The sequence below is a fragment of the Aspergillus niger genome (genome assembly GCF_000002855.4).
Source record: "Aspergillus niger supercontig An12".
NCBI lineage: Eukaryota > Fungi > Ascomycota > Eurotiomycetes > Eurotiales > Aspergillaceae > Aspergillus > Aspergillus niger.
Genome location: NT_166527.1, coordinates 1,574,543 through 1,591,717, shown reverse-complemented (window position 1 = coordinate 1,591,717; position 17,175 = coordinate 1,574,543). Strand labels below are relative to the sequence as shown.

Here is a 17,175-nt window from a genome sequence, read left to right as displayed (position 1 = left end):
GAAAAGTAAAACACTGGGTTCTACTAGTAAGGGATAGCTAATTGCAGCCACTCATGCAGTCATATACTTCGCGAACTCCCACACCATGTTAAAACCTAGTCATTCTGAATCAGCCTTCCTTTTCTTTCCTCGCAGGGGCAATATACAGTGCACATCCTCCAAATGCCATTTCAATTCCGTCAGACTTTCTAGGTTCTCCGAACAGGCTGGGTGCCGGCAATGATATTGGTTGGATAGTACGTCTGAGGAAAGATGGGAGTTAATGTGACTATCCCATTTGCTGCGATCAAGAAACTGTTTCATGCGCTCATGAGGCTTGAGACTGCTATCTCCGAGGCAAAATGGGCAATATGCTGCTTTAGCCAGAGCATGTCGGAAAACTAAAAGGTCGCAGCGGAGCAAATCATCGGGCTTTGTCAAGTGGTGTTCGCAATGCGATGTCCAATCTTCAGGCTCTGTAAACCAGCGACAACAAGCGACACAGCACTGTGCAAAATCCGCAGGGCTCTGTTTGCGAAAGTACTTCTCATGACAGTCATACAAATGGGACCAACGGCGGTGAGGATGATGACTACGCTATTAGTAGATATTACTTATATTAGAGCAAATACTTACGCTGTAAGCAAGCGTCCACAAAGACACTCCCCATTCACAGATTGCATTCCTGCACCGTAGGTACTCGCACTGCGACCTGCACATATAGCCTCAAGGGCTTCCAGAGCTGCTCTCCCTGTGGGGCTTCGCAGGGAGTCGTTCCTGGGAAGAAGCTGAGCGAGTAAATCGCGCTCTGGCATCACCTTTCGTGTGTAATTAAAAAGTGTCTGTTCATATGTAGCAGTCGGCTGTATAACCAACGTTCTCCTCTGTGTTCGCTGTAAGGTTCGGAGTTCTTGTATATAAAGCCTCTGCTTTTCGTTGTATATTCGATGTTGCCCTAGCTGCACTTTCTTCTTGCTAATAGGATCCTGAAGCTTGCTCAGCTCGTCAGTGAGACATTGCATCTGTCGATCAAGTTCAATGATATCCGGTCGCTCCTGAAACTCGAACTCTGCCTTGGCGGGGAGCGACTGCCAAAGTTGTGGGTGCCTGTGAATTCCCATGCTGCGCCGGTTTTGTATATGCTCATGACGGCCGGGAATGCCAAGGTAGGTGGCCGGTCCATCTACTTCAGAGAGTGGGTGTGCATATGATCTGCCGAAAGTACCCTTATTGACATGCCCTGCAAACTTCATTCTTGCAGTTTCAGAGTGGCTTTTATCTGTGTAAGCTCAACATTAGTGAGGGATGGAGAATACATATAGATTACTTACCAGCTTCCATCAGTGCCCATCGGCGGCAGGCACGCCCTGTAATATTTTCTGTATAGCCTGCACGATGTCCAAGTTCTGCAAGTTCTTTACCAAAAGAATCCGCTCCGCGAGACCGACCAGTAGAATCCTCAACTGCCTGCTCATCGTATGGCCGAAAGATGGGAATGTTTTCCATCTCTGGTCTGAGTTCGAGTTTAGCAATTATTTTCTCATCATTGTCACCCTGCATGTTTTCAGCTGCATCCATGATCTCACCAACAGACGTATAGTCCATGAAGACGCGATCTGCGCATGCCATGGGGAGAAAGAACGTCAAGAGATTGAAAAAAAGAGGAGCCTCCGTTTTATATATTTCATAGAACCCATGAATTGGGAGCTGCCATCTCTTTTTCTTCCAGTAGCCTTTTACATAGACACGGGAATATGTGAGGACGAGCATCTTGATACCGTCCACCCACTCAATAGTAAGTATAAAGTGCTATTCGGGAGTCAGCCTATTAGACAAAGTTCTGCTGAGGAAGAGATACCTTATAACATGCTGCTAGAACACGAGCTTCAAGATCACCATCATCACCGCCATGACTGGTACTCAAGCTCGTCTTCTTCCGTGACAGTTCTCGACGAGCTGTAGATTCATGCACCTCCCCAGTCCTCGCTGACGTAAAACAGTATAACAGCAAAGAGGCGCTAAGCTGGACTCGCGACCTGTCAGGGTATTTCCCGCGGTACTCTTTGAAATCACGGCACCAGAGGTGTGTTAGAATAATCATGAGATCATTAGGCGATACAGAGTCTTTGGGCATTTCATCCTCGCAAAGTGGGACAGTTTCTTTAAGATCATTCGCGATATAATCTCGAATCGTTGTGGATATATGATTCGGCATATCATAGTCGCGACGTAGACGGAGTGCAGACTCGAACCGCCGGCGAAATCCCTCCATTGTTTCAGGTGTAGGATATTCTCCCAGCCGACCTCGTGTATTTTTGCTCACAAATTCCATAAATCCTTTGTAAGTTCGTATATCGGGCGGATCTGAGGCTTTGGGATGTAGCTCAAGAAAGCTGGATTCCGTAAGTGGGAGACATGCCTAGAAAGAGGAGGTTTTCTAACTCATCAAAAAGACTTAAAGTCCTATCATACTGGTTCTCGGTCCGACCCAGTACTCTGGATTTGCGTTCTGAGTTGTCATGGTCGTCGAGGTTGACTTGCTGATAGACTTTTGAGCGTACTCCTTTCACCACCATACTTAGTAGTATACATCAGCGCACAGAGAGAAGAGCGAACATGTGGAGGATAGAAGATACAGATTCCGACTGGTGAAAGAGAAGAACAGGTCTTATATCCGGTCAGCCTGGCTGCCCCGGTCAGCACATCCCGGTAGCGCAGCACGTTTTAGAGGGGTCGGCTCAGGACGCTGACAGCGCCCCCGAAGCGACCTGAACATGACTGAATGGACTGAATAAAGCAGCGACGGGCCAACCTGGGGCGCTCGGTGACCACCGACATACACCTTCTGTTGTATGTTTTTCTCATTTAAATCTTTTTTTTTGCATGGGCGTAAAACAAAAGAGGGCGAAACCTATAGTTTTGAAAAAGCAAGACATCAAGGGTGAATCAACCAAAGCGCATTTATGACCACCGCACATGGATAAGCCTTAGGGATAATAGGTGCCACACAAGCGGGTACCCAACTCCACTGGGCCACTTCGTGAGAATGGCATTTTCCGCAGAGCAACCTGGGAAGGATTGACGAGGAATCCAGATCTCTGGAAAAGATCGATTTGCTGGGTGGCCCAATACCTGCAGCCCTCGCCTGCGGCATTGAACTCATATTGATGGCGCTTTTGGCCCACTAATAAGTCGGGAAATCTCGCGCTTTGCACTCAGGGCGAGCTTCCATTCGCACGGCTTTCTGTGTAGTGGTCAATATCGAGACAGCATGCTCTAAGTAGCTAACGATCATAATGCCCTTGCTGCCGTTGGGGTTTGTGGAACCAGGAACATTGTATGACGGAGCCATGTCAATCTGTACCGAAGTGGTGTCCGTAACGTTGAGATAGAAACACCAATGATTGCCGCCATTATCAAGCGGGTCATGGGCGACGGCATCGACTCTCCAAATAGGAAAGTCCAGCATTATCTGCCTGTCTTTTGCGGGGACAAAATGCAAGGGCTCGAAAGGGGGCATTTGGTAGTTCATCTTAACAAAGTAGCGCCCATAGAGTGGGGAGGGGCGGGGCTTAGTTGGCCTCAGCGTGCGCTTTTTTGTTCGGTACGGTCCTCCCCAGTTTAACAAGTGAATTATTCACTAGTGCTGACCTGCAAATGGCATAGACCTCTTGAATTACGCCTTCGTATAAGCTGCAACCAGAGTCCTGAAGATCAGATCATACAGTGAAAGCAGCTAAGGCAAAAGAGGAGCCAAGATCGATTGCTGCGCGGTTAAATATTCCGTTGCCTTGTTGTGTCACATGGTGCTAAGCATGTTTGCTTGGTTTACACCGCTGCTGCCCCGACAAAGAAATGTTACGAGGACGTAAACTAATAACAAAGTTCTGAAATAGATTGTGACATAGTTAAAGGCCCCGAAACGTATTAGCCGGGCAATATTCCTGAGGTATATATTAGTACATTAGAACAATCCGTTCGAAGACTGATTTTCATTCTATCGAACGATGTAAGATCCTGTAGTGTTTCTGGACTAGTCAACTTTATCACAATATCCCAACCGCGCAAGAGACATTGACGGGTGACTTAGGCCTCCACCAAGTGGAGATTGGTATCTAAAGTACTGAACAAATGTTGAGTAGCGCTTCTTGCCTGCACTTTATACCACCAATTTACCTTGATTTCAGGCTATCCGATAAAATTAGGCAACTACATTTCAGTATACAGACAGTGCAAAATATTGTCTAGATCCTTCTTTCGATAGTCTAACAGCTTTGTCATACCATAAACTAACCGTCTAGTTACACGATACTAGTCAACTCCAACGCCAGTTTCATTTCTTATCTTAAATCTTGCCCGAAGCTACCGGAGCAGCATAACCATTGAACTCCCCCTTCTCCTGCAAGATAAGGGGGATCTCATCCTCCTCCAGAGAAGCAAAGGTGTTCTTCTCCCGCGGTTCCCAGCCCAGCTTGCGGAGCCGATTAGCACGATTACGGGCGTTGGACCCGACCACCAGACCTGAAAAGTCGCCGAAAAGATCATTGTACTTCTCCGTTGGGATAGTCTTGGGAGTTGAATCTGCCACTTTTCCTGCTTCCTTCAAGATCCGTCCAATTTGAGCCGCGCATTCCCCCCACAAGAGCTCCTGGCCGTTCTCACAGAAGAAGTACGGATTCGGGAAGATGTCCTTGCTGGATGCCCGCTCCAACCATTGCAGAAGCGTGAGGTAGCCGCGCGCGAGGTCTTTCACATGTACCTGGTTCCACACAGAGAGGCCATCGCCGATCATACCGGGATATCCATGCTTAATGGAATATCGCACCAGCGTTGGGAGCTGGATGGAGAGTCGCTTCTCACGTGTACCGACACCGTAAATAACCGGTGGAATCATGATCGCAAACTTTGCATGGGACGAAAGCTCTTTGCGTGCATTCACAATGGCCAGGTCGATTTCTCGATGGGGGGCATGGTCCGGAAGTGAGTCGATGGAGCTTGGAGTTTCGTCGTCGAAGATCATATCGCTCTTATAAGAGCCTTTTGAACCATCCCCGATGAGACTTGCTCCACTAGTGTGGATGTAGATGGTCTCTTGTCCGAGCTGGGTTCGTTGCCGGACACCTTCAATGACGGCTTGTACAGAGGGCAGGTCATCGGCAGTAGCAGTGTGAATCACAATATCGCTGGCCGCTGTTTGGTTTGAAATCACGTCTTTGTCGGCTAACGATCCCATGACAGTCTTGACGCCGAGTTCGTGGAAGGCTGGCCGGGCAGCTTCCCTGCGCACAAGGGTCGTGATCTCATACTTCTTGTCGCGCAGAAGGAGGTCGAGCACCTCTCCGCCGATCAAGCCAGGGCCAATTAAGAAAACAGATGGCATAGTAGGCAGTTGAAATGTTTGAATTTAAGAAGGAGAAGTGGTACTTTACTATCGTGCTTGGGGTGAATGCGATTTTATAACTCGAGGCCCTCTACTATCTACTATACGTGCCCTTCGGTTATATGCATTTACTAATTATGATATTCGCCCAACGGAAGAATAACCTTTCACGATTCCACATAATTCTCCGAACACATCACGACAGATATTAGATCACATCATTTGTAGTTGTTCCACCGTATACTCACGGCTAGGACTGTTCAATCTCGCGAATCTGGAACCTCCCAGGCCCTTTGAGCTCTACAATGTTGCCTGGTGGCGAATTCCATGTGAAGGACTCCCGCTAGAAGTCCGCAAGGCAATCGACCAATGATGGCGTGAGCCAGCCGTGCCTGTCTATGATGAATCTACAACAACCATGGCTCAATTGTCGGTGCGAGTGAAATTGACGTCGTGGCGATCATAATTAAGTTTGTGGGAGCCGCGGCAGTGTGCCCTGACATTCAACCCGGGAGGCATATAGCCGCGGGTAGTGAGTAATTGCGGAGGCCACACAGCCGCGCCTACAAGGTCCTTGATCCGAAGGCAAGATGGCTTGCTAAGCATTGGTGTTTCTGAAGCGCAAGAACGGCGTTCAGGCTGACGGATTGCGCAGAAGAAATACGGCGGTCTAGCAAAACAGAAGATGTGCAATTACTGTAAGTAACATTTCGTAGTCCTCACCATCCGATCTTTGAATCAAAGCTGCTAGAATATCCCATGCATGACACCGGGTAACATCTATCAAGGCTAATATACATGATATATGAGTGCTTTCCTAGTTACCGAACGGTGCAGTGAAAAAATTGGGCAAAAGCATGTATTCCGCCAAATCCATTGTCACATTCCGATCAAATTCCATGTTGGGGATGTCTGACCAGATTGAACTTTCCATGTCGGAGTTCATTGGATGGGAAGGTTGTGTATATGGAGTAGTGTTAGTGTCCAAAGATGTAGTGTTTGGTTGGTAGCCGTGAGTGTCTCCCGATGCCCTTGTGGCTTCTGCTGCGTCGGCTGCGTCGGCGGCAAACAAAAGGAACTCAAATACCCTCATCGCCCACACCCCGGGGTCCCAAGTATTTTGGGCTTGGCTTAGGAGCATTTGGCAGTTATCGAAGCTTGCACGGACCATGCTTGCGAAGTGGTTGTCTTGCGTCCGATGTGCCTGTTGGTAGAGGACGATCCCTGCCACAAAAAACCCAGGGAAGACTTCATGAGGAACGTCGCTGATGGAAGTCCGTGTCATTAGCTTAATAGCACTTGATGAAACGGCTAGGGCTGCTGACTCGGTAATTGCGGTGGAGTTGTAGCTGCTAGACATTGGGGTTGGGAGTGACGAGTCAATAGGTTTCGATTCTAGGTGTCGGTCCATGTGGAGGAGCATAATGTGGTAATTTAGCAGGATGTCGAGTTGCAGAGCAAAGATTGACGTAGAGAATTGGCCCCTGTGGCACTGCATGAGAGGGGGGAGCTGTGCTTTCCAGCGGTCCAATTGCTCGTGGATGTGATTAGTAGTCGAGCTTCCACTTGTCGGCCCGAAGCGGAAGAACATGATTTCTCGAAGAATAAGGGATAGCTTTGTGGCCTGTATCTGGTATTCAATTGACTGGCGACAGTTGCAGCTTGATGACGTTGTTTGTGATCGGCATGTGTGCACGTTGGGAAAGTCATCCTCCGCTAACATTTCAATATCAACCTGGGACATGTTTATCCGAAATGGTCGACCAAGAAGGGCGGAACAATGGGTATCACGGATAACTAATGTCCACCATAATCGTCTAAGCAGACCTTTGTCACGAGAGTTCCCGCTCATTGCAATAGACCTGCGGTGCAGTCCCATGGCCACCGCCATGGTCACCCCGATCTCAATCCACGAGCACGGATTCCAGTAACAATCCATCTGAGGGCCCTTAAAGCTGAGCAGGATCGCCACCTTGACTAGGATTATCTTACGGTTCTCGTAGTTGAAGTCAAAGAGAGCCTTGGCACGGTCGTAGTAGACCTTACGTGCTTGTGCACGAGAGCTAAACCCGGCCTTAAAGATCAGCGCAGGCTCGCAGAAAGTCATTGCGACGAAACAGATTGAATGAAGCAGGATCCATGGCAGTTTCCGCTCTTGCTGCGCCTTGCGCAGATCTATTGGATCCACGACGGAGTATAAAGGGTAGAAATGCTCCAGAAAAGCGTTGATCATCTCCTCCAGAATGTTCGGCTCCGGGTAAATGAACGCCCCCTTTGCTTTCAAACAGTCAACGTCATGCGGAAGTAGGTGTTCCGGATGAACATTGTCCTCGACAACAGTCAGCGAATCACTAGTTAAGGCGCGTTGGCTCGCATCATGGAGATCCGAGTGGATGCCTTTCTGCAGCTTCAGGGCAAAGGTTAAAGGTGAAGGCTCTCCGAACAAAACTAGCTTCGGATTGCACAAACTTCGGTGCCCCACCTGGCCGAGGAATTCTTCGAACCTTGTTGATAGTGATCGGTGATCCGACAGGTCTGTCGCGGAGGCTGATGGTGCACTATCAGGCGGACGCGTCAAATCTACAGCATGAGGATCGCTGACTGGTTGTTCCATATTTGAAATGATCTCCGGCCGGTCTGCTGCGAAAGTGGAGTTTGGACGGTTTTCTTCGCTCACGAACTGGCGCGAGGGCAGACCCTGCACGGGACTCCGGACGCTCGATGCAGTTGACCGGGTTGACGATGCAGTCAGGATAGCTTCAGGAACCTGCGATGATGGCTGTAACGTTGGCGGTGGTGACGTTGATGATGCAGATGGTGCAGTCCTCACTGTCTGTCGTCGAAAGCTTGTTCGGTCATAGGTGCCTCGACGGGAGGTTACCAATGTACACTCGGTGATGTTATCCATGCGGCAGCGGCTGCAAGGGCAGCCCAGATCAGCAACATCACACTTGACCTTGCGCCGACTGCATCTCTGACACGCCTTGGAGGCGCGCAGTCGGCGTTTCCCACTGGCTGGAGAAACCATACTAGTTCTCAGTATACGGGATAGATATGCTCGCTTTCGCGGACAGTCAGTGCAATCCAACTATCACAAGATATCTGTGAATGGTTTTTCACAGTGGCTTCTGTTTGCCAAAGCATGCTTCGGCATCTCCTCATCTCTGTTCCCCGCATTTGTATACGGGCTCAGAAAAGGTTCGTTCTTAACCGGGCTGTCCTCTGGGGGAACTGCCAAATGATGACATAATCAAACCCAAAATCGGCGTCACATCTTACTAATCCAGCTAAAGCTCGTGTGCCAGAATGTTATTCAAAACTACCTATATTTTCAAATAATCATTTTCAATCCCTTGAGTCAAGAGTTAGACACTCTACTATGCAATCAATGTTTGAGGATGATATAAGCTGTGAATACTCCGATTTATGGTCTGGTGGTCACAATAAGCATATGTCTTGACACCACAAACTTCAGATATCATCGTACTATATTGCCGTGTTCACGAGCACTTTAGCCAAGAATGCATTAAAAAAGCCAGTTGACACCATCTCCGCTGTGAGGAACCCGAAGGTTTTAGCATCCTGGAAGACATCTCGAGATGCCCGACCAAAAGTTTTATAGAGAAACAAAAACATACAACAGAAGGGATTCGCTGGTGGTCACCCACCCAACTACTAACCTCCCGGCGTGTGGCTTAAGTACGGCTGAGCGGACGGGAAGCCCTGTTTTCCACACCCTATGGTCGTATGTACTTAGTTCTTCTAACATGTCCCTTTTATAGTCTAATGCATATGTTGACCAAAGTTGGAATTCTAATCATCAATGTCGCGCTTTCAGTCTACAGCCTTCTTCAGTGACTTATTAGGTAGTAGTCTTGATGAAACAAACACCGATGCCAACCTATCCTTCCATAATTGGTATCTCTATGATTGAACAGATGAGTTCTCAAGCAGCAGGCTATGAGAGTTACTACAAACAAGGCCAAACGGGACATATTATAAATATCACAAGAAAAGATACTTATGTCAGTATCGACTATACTGAATGACTCCTAAGTTATTACTATTCATTATAGATGAATAATATTGGCGACATCGACTACTCTGCTACCGGTAATCTCGAAAAACATATCTTGATCACAGTGCCAGCACAAATGCTACTACATGAGTCATAAAGGGAAATAGTCAATTTTCGCTCATTGACAGTAGTTCAAAGCCCCAGACACTATATAGCTTGGGGGTTGCATCAATTACCACCAGTGGGCGTAAAGACCTGCGGGCCAAGTCTGGTTAGATGAGACCACAGTCATTCTAAAATTAGACCGAGAAGATATGTGATCTCAGTGCCCGAAATCACTTGCAAGGTGATCACTGATGTATTTTATGCCCTCCGCACGGTAAACGTCAGAACTCACATATGTGAGGTTCGTGACATCGGTATCGAAAAAGATTATCTCCGGATTATCGATATTGTATGGCGGCCACTGAACATTAGTTCCTAAGAAGATAGTTGATTCAGCTCGGGTCTGACATTGCGCAATCATAGGAATGGGATGTGGGACCATACCTCCAGAATGATTTGGGTCCAATGTTGTCACAAAACTGACCCACATTCTTGACATAATTTTGCTCATGCGGGAATAACTGTTAGGTATGCTTTCTATGGACTTGTTGTTCGAGTCATACCCCAGGCCATCCAGATTATAGAAAACGTACGGAATATCAGTACCATGAGTAGCCCCAGCATAGGAACCAGCAGAGGGGCCATATCCAGGGCTGATAACGTCAAACATGTAGCTATATACTGAGATATTGCGGGATGACCAGATCTGACTGGTCAACCTACGTGCGGCATGGATGTTAACATCACCCTGAAATGCGGCCACACGCTTGTATTGATTTCCATATCCGGACGGTGGCCTTCCAACCATTATGGCGGGGATTCCTATCTGAGGAATGTCTGGGTATAGGGCCTCCAAGATATCCGTGGTAGCGTTGTTGAGGCCCCAACCTTTGACTAGCTCGCGAAACTCAGCATCTGTGTTGACTCCCTCCACAGCAAATGCAGTCCCTTCGTCGGCGTTAGCTCCAATCAAGTAGGGAACTTTGACGAAGTTGCCCTTCTGGAGCTGAACCGTGGCACTCTCTTTAATGAAGTCGTCATCTATGACAGGAATGAATTTTGCTCCGCTGAGGCCTGAAATAGCGTGCATGGGTACAATAGACGTGTTGTCAAAGATGCCATGCAATATGTTAGTTGGAATTGTTCGGAGACAAGCCAAAGTATCCGTTGCTGAACTGCAGCCTGATGCATTCACAATACCATCATAATAGGGCTGCCATTCAGCAGGTGTTGGATAACGTTGGTAAACACTTGGGGCACCACTTTCACTGATAGCTGCACGGAATATACCATCATCGCGCCCTCCGTAAGCAACCAGATGTGTGCCAACACTATTAGCGCCGGCACTTTCACCCCAAATTGTAACCTGAGCAGGGTCTCCACCAAACGCAGCAATGTCTAAGTCATGGTCAGATCCGTACTTGGAAGAGCTTCACTATCGAGATACCTACTTTCTTGTATCCAATGCAGAGCTAATCGTTGGTCTCTAAGTCCCAGGTTCCCTACTCCGGCTTCCTTCATCTCCTTGCTCCACATAAAACCCCAGCATTGAAGACGATAATTTAGACTGACTGCGATAACGGGCTTTTCCATTTGGACTGACTGATCAACGATGAAGGACAGATTGTATTGTTTCTCTGATGAAGAGCCGGAGGTGAATCCCCCGCCATGAATCCAGACTGGGGCCGAGCGCAAAGTCAGTTCTGGCCCTTCTGATCAGATTTGGGGTATATACTGACCAGCAACGGGAAGACTTTCAGAAAGAGCGATGCTTGCCGGGCGGACGACATTGAGAGTAAGGCAGGCTTCGGAAGCACCCTCTGTCTGATTAAATCCAACACATGCGGGTGAATATTCTGTTGCATTTCTTGGTACTGGCCAGGAGGTGTTCATTGATCGTGGGGTCCGCAAGCGAAGGTCACCAATAGGTTGCTGTGCATATGGAATACCGAGAAAGAGGTCTTGATTATAGTGCTGGTTATGGAGACCATAGTAGGTGCCATTTCGTACAGTAGCTGTGGGATTTGGATTTATTCCTGGCTGTTCTATTTTTACCGCAATTGCGATCAAAGGAGCAATAAGTGCTAATAGAGCAAGCGAGGAAACAAACATTTCGAAGCCTTGCCAGAGAATGAGAATTTTTAATTCGTTATGTTCGAACCGTTCTTGCGTGACTAGGGAGTTTTATGTACTAACTAATTGCGATGAAGATATCCGGAACAGATCCGGTACATAGCCGGAAATTGCTCCACATTTCAACCGTCAGTACAAAGCTAATACATGTGCCATTAACTTGCCCGTAAATAGTGGTGCTACTCAATTTCGAGACAGCGTCTACTGGACTATGGCATCCCCACGGAAGATAAGAAACCAAGTTTATCCAGCTCTTGCAGGAGAGATTATGAGAGTATAGCGATCAAGCCGGAAAACGTCCCGAATCAGCTGCTTGGGAACCGGGGCCGCATATGAGGGGAAGCAATGCCTTCCTACCGATCGGACAAGCCGGACCGATAAATTTTTCTAAGTGAAATCCTTTCCCTCAGATTCTCTTAGAGCCTAATGCCACGTAGGCTGACCCCTGGAATTTGCAACGCTGGTGCCAGAGCTGCAGAGGCGAGCGTGTGGAATTAAATGATAGAGGCAGGGGCCCCAGTGGCCTTGGCTGTCAGTCCACGCACACTTAAAACTGATCGACAAACCGAACGTTGTCTGGGTAATTGTATCCTATGACAACAACAAAGACCGGGCAACAGGAAAGTCATTCGACCGTATAAAACACCTGATCAAATGGCTCAATGTCCATTAACAGATGATCTCCCAGTTCCATACTATCTATATCTCCCCAGTCACCAGGATCACGGAACATCTGCGCGCCCTGTGTTCCATTCGAGACGGGATCTAAGGCAATGTCGCCTGTCTCAACACCCCGTATTGCACCCGCCAGCCAATCATCGCTCCAGCCAGGGTACGAATCCTCACTATCCTTGGAGCGCGCAATAGTATCTCCGTCCATGTTTGGGTCTATCATTAGGATCTGGTCCATATAGTCCTGAACCGTGCGGTAAACCTCTCCCGCGACACGGTTGCGGAACTTTGCCACTGCATCATTGAGGCTAGTCAAGATCTGATGATAAAGCTGGGCCTGCGGGCTAGTGCGGCCAATATCATCGAGAAGATGTAAGCTGCTGTTGAAGAGACTCTCAATGTCACGGCGTGGCTCTGCAGCAAACTTGGAGAAGCCTAGGATAAGGCCAGCGCCAAAGATCCAAGCTCTATGAGGAGACATTAACATCGAGACTTTTCAAGATGAACTTAGGGGAATCAAAGCTTGAATAGGCGTGGAGGTAAAAGGGGGCATACTTGAGGAGGCAAAAGTTTCGAAAAACGAGCCCTGCCGATTTTGCCCGCCGACACATGTCTATCATGTATAAGGACGAACTTACGCACACCTGGGCCAATTTCGATACTTTGTTGTTCTTTATAGCGACATCAGAGGCCTCGTCCGGGTCACTGATCAAATGGTCCGGTGCTTTTCCACGAAGACGCGACGTGAGATACGCGATCAGATATGGCCGGGTTACGAGAATTACCGCAAAATAGTATAGGCAGGAAACATGAATGCTTCCAACAAGTCGCTGTCGATCTCCAGGTTCGAGGAATGGTAAGCTATGGGAAACACTCCGGAACTGGCGGAGGCCTGTGGGTAGGCCGCTACTCCATTTCCGGAGTTGGGAAAGCAGGCCCTCGGCCGTGGGGACATCAAGAAGTCCGCCCTTGCTGAGTGTGTCGACGATGTTATTGAGCAAGGTGCATCCGTTGCCAACGGCATAGAATGCTGACTGAAGGTTTACTTCCTCATTCGTGTCCGGCATACTTGGCACTAGGGGGAGGCTTCTCGGCCTGGACAGTACAAAGCTGCTGAGAATATCAAGATTACGCATGCTATGCCAGATCCTCCGTCTGCCGGATTTTGTTAATGTCTGTCATCAGCACTAGCATTAAAATGATATAACTCACCTGCTTTCATAATCTTCATTAGAGAGCGTACTGCTGTAACCTTCAAAGGTATGGAGCTCTAGGATTATGGCTGCTCGTGCAGCTACCCCAAGAAACATCGATGCGGCATTGCGATGACAGGCGCCAAGCATATAAAATGCCATCAACAGAAAAAGCCGTACTGTTCCGATATTCTGGCCCATCAGCATGTCGTTGAACGCTGCCTGCCGTGCACGACGGAAGTACCCGTTCGCTATCTCGGAGTCTCCATCTGATCCTCTAACTTGGGCACCAATAGCTAGGGCAACACCTATCGCTGTGACGTCCTCCCGCCTCACAGCTGCAATAGATGCGGACTGCCGCGAAGAGATGTGTGCTGCTAGTAAGGTTTCTACCTCATGGGCTGTGAAGAGATCCAGAATTCCGCTTGTCTGAGTAAGATTTAGTGAAGAACACTAAGAGGCTCCATCCTAATTACTTACTGCTTCATTGTAAAAATCTATCCATGTATGTATTCTCTTCGGCTCGATATTTTCATCGGCCTCTATTGTAGAACAACAATCGGTGTCAATAACGATGTGGTGTCGCTCCGCATCCGTAAAAGGCACCGAGCCCACATAGGCCTTGACAGTTTTCCGGAGGAAATGTAAGAACGACATAGCGGAGGTCTCGCCCACGTCAACTACCACGAAACATAGTTTAGCTTCTCAAGGTTCTGGATTTGCCTCGTCCTGGATAGTTCCACACCTTTTGATGACTGCTCTGGCCCTAAAGATAACCGCTCACGCAAAGATGTTTCGGGAGGACGAGGATCATCAGTCCTTGACTCGGGTGTGACCATCTCAGATACTAGAGCATCTAATTCGAATGGTGTATTATCATTTCCAGCGGTAACACTATCCGTCTGCGAGAAGCCATCTCGCCCGTCAATGGCGCGGCTGTGCGTATTCTGTACAGCGTCACATGTTTTCCGTTTGCGACGGTCCATCCCGGTATAAGCACATGTATGAGATTGTCCCCGTCGCATACACGAGGAACATGGACGTTGTGAGTCGCACCGGATCTTCAGGGCCTTACAGGTCTGGCAAGCGTGGCTAGATCGTTGTCGATCTTCCGGACGCACTTTCGGACGTGGCATGACCGGGAAGACGTATTACAGGGCTGCCGGTTGCGTATAAAGAAGACTTCTATCCATGGAAGTGGGAGGGCTCCAGAAAGATACCCAGAAGTGGCTCTGCTTGAACTCTCCCAATGTTTATCTGTTTCCGATCGTTCAGGGGCACAAATCCTACCCCGCACTAGAGGCTGGGCGTTGCTGCGATACGTCCGAGATGCTACAGATTGTTAGATAGGGAAAAGCCAAAGGCGAGAATGACGTCTACGAGTCTTATCTGGGTCTTGTGTTCGCTTTTTCGCTGGTGTGAGGTGCTTAGGTCCTGATAGTGGAGGGTGGAAGGAGTTTACGTTTGGCTTTCATTGACGGGGACAATCGGAAGCGTATGATATTTCTTCCATGATAAGTTACCCACTAGGTCAGTTCTTTGATGAAGGGATTTGGGCATAATTAGTCTCTGTAAAGAACTCGGGGTGAAAGATATGGCCCATACCGTCCCTTAGCCGGGCGGGCGGCATTTTCCGTCCCCTTTTCCGCCCCTTTCCCGGTCCCTTTTTGCGTCCACATCACCGAGAAGAGCGTCGCTAAGCGAGTTTGGGAAACACAGCCGGCTGAAGAGCGTCCACAACCCGAAGTGCGTGCCCAAACATTCCATTCGAATCCACCGAGTTCCTATCCTTCATCTTCTTCGCTGTGTCTCGCCCAGCTCCTGGTACTCGATACTCCAGCCTGGCCTTGGTGCCCATTTGCACCCCCGTAGGCGCGGGGTGTGTCCAAGGAAGATATTCGGGCATGAGACCTAACTGAATCAGAGCAGTCAGTTGATCCCACGCAATGTGCTCGTGGTACAGCCGGTCACCCCGTATGTTGACGACTGCGGTAAATGGTATTGCTAATTTGCGACCGGTGGGTGGGATACCAGGTAGCCTGCTCCATATTAGTTTCTGGAGAGCAAGCAGAGAAAAACAAACAAACAAAAAAAAAAAAAAAAAAAAAAAAAAACTTACAGCCAGTCAATCTGCGTGTCATGTGTGAACTTGTATATAAACTCATCAATGACACGGTCGATACCCACCGTCCGACTAATCAACTCAAGTTCCGCGTCTTCAGGATTCGCGAAAATAAAGTGGTTTTGGTAGAACTCCGAAAGGCGAGCCCTTCCAATCCCTCCCGTTAACTGCAACTGGTCTCAGTACGCGGCTGATAGGAAGGAGTCTGGTAACAACTGGTGGGCATGTTGGATCTTACCGTGGGTATATGGTTCACATACGGTTCTTGCACCATGGTTGCCATCGTATGAGGTACAGAGCGCGTCTCAAACTCATGATACGTATGTTCTTCCCAGATGGCCTCCAGATCAAAATATGGGCCTCCTATTAAGGGTTTCAGGAAGCTTAGGTTCCGTGTGTGGGATACAGACTCGGCGGTATAGTCGAACGTCGGCTGGAAAGGGGTCGCAAACTCATATGTACTGACAGCTGCGTATCCGTACGCCTCAGAATTTCCAGTATTGGACACGATTTTGGCTGTCGTAGATGCTCCTGCCAGGTGCTGAAGCATTGGGAAGACAGGTTTGGGAATCAGCAAATCCACATTCCCATAGACCACCGCTCCCACAATCTCATGGTGAGCGTGCGCTGATGCAGTGACCTTCAACCATGCCTCGGGGTCGTATGCTGGAGCAAAAATGTCAGCTGCGATCTTCAGGGTCGCAAGAGGGCTGTACTAACCGATAAGTCCAACTTTTCCCTTGGGTTGGCACATGTTGCAACCGGACAACGCTTCAAGGGCAGAGGATATGCCATCCTGACCGCCCTCCAAAGCACCTAAGCACACTGCCACCACTGCATAACCCTCCTCAGCCCACTTCAGAAACGGTGAAGGGACTCCGTCGTCTAGACGCACACCTCCGAGGTCTCTCCCAGAAGTCAGTATGATCATACCAGGACCCGAGCCGAGGCGTGACAGGGGATTTAGCAAGTAGACGCCCGGTGCATGCACTTGTTGATTTGGCACGGGGAGACTGGGGGGAGCGTCAATTGCTTGTGTGGTCATGTTTGCGTATTCTCTAGGATCAATTGATGTCATATCAAAGCTTACGACTGTTGAGGTAGGTGGGAAGTCATGAGTTAGAAATAAGTGAGCAAGCAATGCTATGAGAGTGCCGCGGTACTTGATATGATATGTACGAAGATTCAACAGCTGATACGTCTTCTGCCGGCCCATAATGCCAGTTTTCCGGGTATCGCATCAGTTCCTGATCTGGGAGCTCCGTTGAAGTTGGTAGCGATGGTACGTTTTCCGCCGCTGTTCGGTTACGCACCCGAAAATCTACAACCAGCATACTTCCGGCATGGGGTTTAATAACTTCACCGATAGCGAGGAACAGAGCAATGGGCCATCGGGCTCCGTCGGATAACCCCACAAGCACGGGAGGAGCCATATCCAGAAGACAACAGCCGCATAATAGCTCCCATATCCGTACTTATCCTGACATTAGGTCTTTTCCCACTGAGCAGAAGGCTCAATGATGGTATCATTATGTATTACCCCACTTAAGCTATTCCCTTCAGATACATTGAC

At 48.6% G+C, this 17,175-nt stretch overlaps 7 protein-coding genes and 1 non-coding gene across 8 annotated transcripts; all 8 read right to left on the bottom strand.

Annotated features, from left to right (window-relative positions):
- Positions 1-99: 99 nt before the first annotated feature.
- On the bottom strand, positions 100-2,251 carry An12g06610 (uncharacterized protein; the record flags this gene model as incomplete). The annotated part of the gene is made up of 4 exons (XM_001395680.3): positions 100-571; positions 616-1,258; positions 1,311-1,788; positions 1,838-2,251. 4 exons carry the CDS (start codon positions 2,249-2,251, stop codon positions 100-102), a joined length of 2,007 nt encoding a protein of 668 aa, XP_001395717.3.
- Positions 2,252-3,163: 912 nt separating this feature from the next.
- On the bottom strand, positions 3,164-3,511 carry An12g06600 (hypothetical protein; the record flags this gene model as incomplete). The annotated part of the gene is made up of 1 exon (XM_059750980.1): positions 3,164-3,511. The coding sequence occupies one exon, from the start codon at positions 3,509-3,511 to the stop codon at positions 3,164-3,166; it is 348 nt and encodes a 115-aa protein (XP_059601863.1).
- Positions 3,512-4,324: 813 nt separating this feature from the next.
- On the bottom strand, positions 4,325-5,359 carry An12g06590 (uncharacterized protein; the record flags this gene model as incomplete). Its single annotated transcript, XM_001395678.1, has 1 exon — positions 4,325-5,359. The coding sequence occupies one exon, from the start codon at positions 5,357-5,359 to the stop codon at positions 4,325-4,327; it is 1,035 nt and encodes a 344-aa protein (XP_001395715.1).
- An 817-nt stretch (positions 5,360-6,176) lies between these two features.
- Positions 6,177-8,387, bottom strand: An12g06580 (uncharacterized protein; the record flags this gene model as incomplete). The annotated part of the gene is made up of 1 exon (XM_001395677.1): positions 6,177-8,387. The coding sequence occupies one exon, from the start codon at positions 8,385-8,387 to the stop codon at positions 6,177-6,179; it is 2,211 nt and encodes a 736-aa protein (XP_001395714.1).
- A 604-nt stretch (positions 8,388-8,991) lies between these two features.
- Positions 8,992-9,110, bottom strand: 5S rRNA. Its single transcript, XR_009468045.1, has one exon. It is a non-coding gene; the product is annotated as a 5S ribosomal RNA (ribosomal RNA).
- A 499-nt stretch (positions 9,111-9,609) lies between these two features.
- On the bottom strand, positions 9,610-11,594 carry An12g06560 (uncharacterized protein; the record flags this gene model as incomplete). Its single annotated transcript, XM_059750979.1, has 4 exons — positions 9,610-9,645; positions 9,775-10,880; positions 10,934-11,161; positions 11,222-11,594. The coding sequence occupies 4 exons, from the start codon at positions 11,592-11,594 to the stop codon at positions 9,610-9,612; spliced, it is 1,743 nt and encodes a 580-aa protein (XP_059601862.1).
- Positions 11,595-12,240: 646 nt separating this feature from the next.
- An12g06550 (uncharacterized protein) lies at positions 12,241-14,466 on the bottom strand (the record flags this gene model as incomplete). Its single annotated transcript, XM_059750978.1, has 6 exons — positions 12,241-12,722; positions 12,843-12,900; positions 12,932-13,382; positions 13,500-13,909; positions 13,961-14,160; positions 14,226-14,466. 6 exons carry the CDS (start codon positions 14,464-14,466, stop codon positions 12,241-12,243), a joined length of 1,842 nt encoding a protein of 613 aa, XP_059601861.1.
- Positions 14,467-15,176: 710 nt separating this feature from the next.
- Positions 15,177-17,035, bottom strand: An12g06540 (uncharacterized protein; the record flags this gene model as incomplete). The annotated part of the gene is made up of 5 exons (XM_001395674.3): positions 15,177-15,519; positions 15,600-15,769; positions 15,841-16,268; positions 16,323-16,764; positions 16,916-17,035. The coding sequence occupies 5 exons, from the start codon at positions 17,033-17,035 to the stop codon at positions 15,177-15,179; spliced, it is 1,503 nt and encodes a 500-aa protein (XP_001395711.3).
- Between the last annotated feature and the right edge of the window lie 140 nt (positions 17,036-17,175).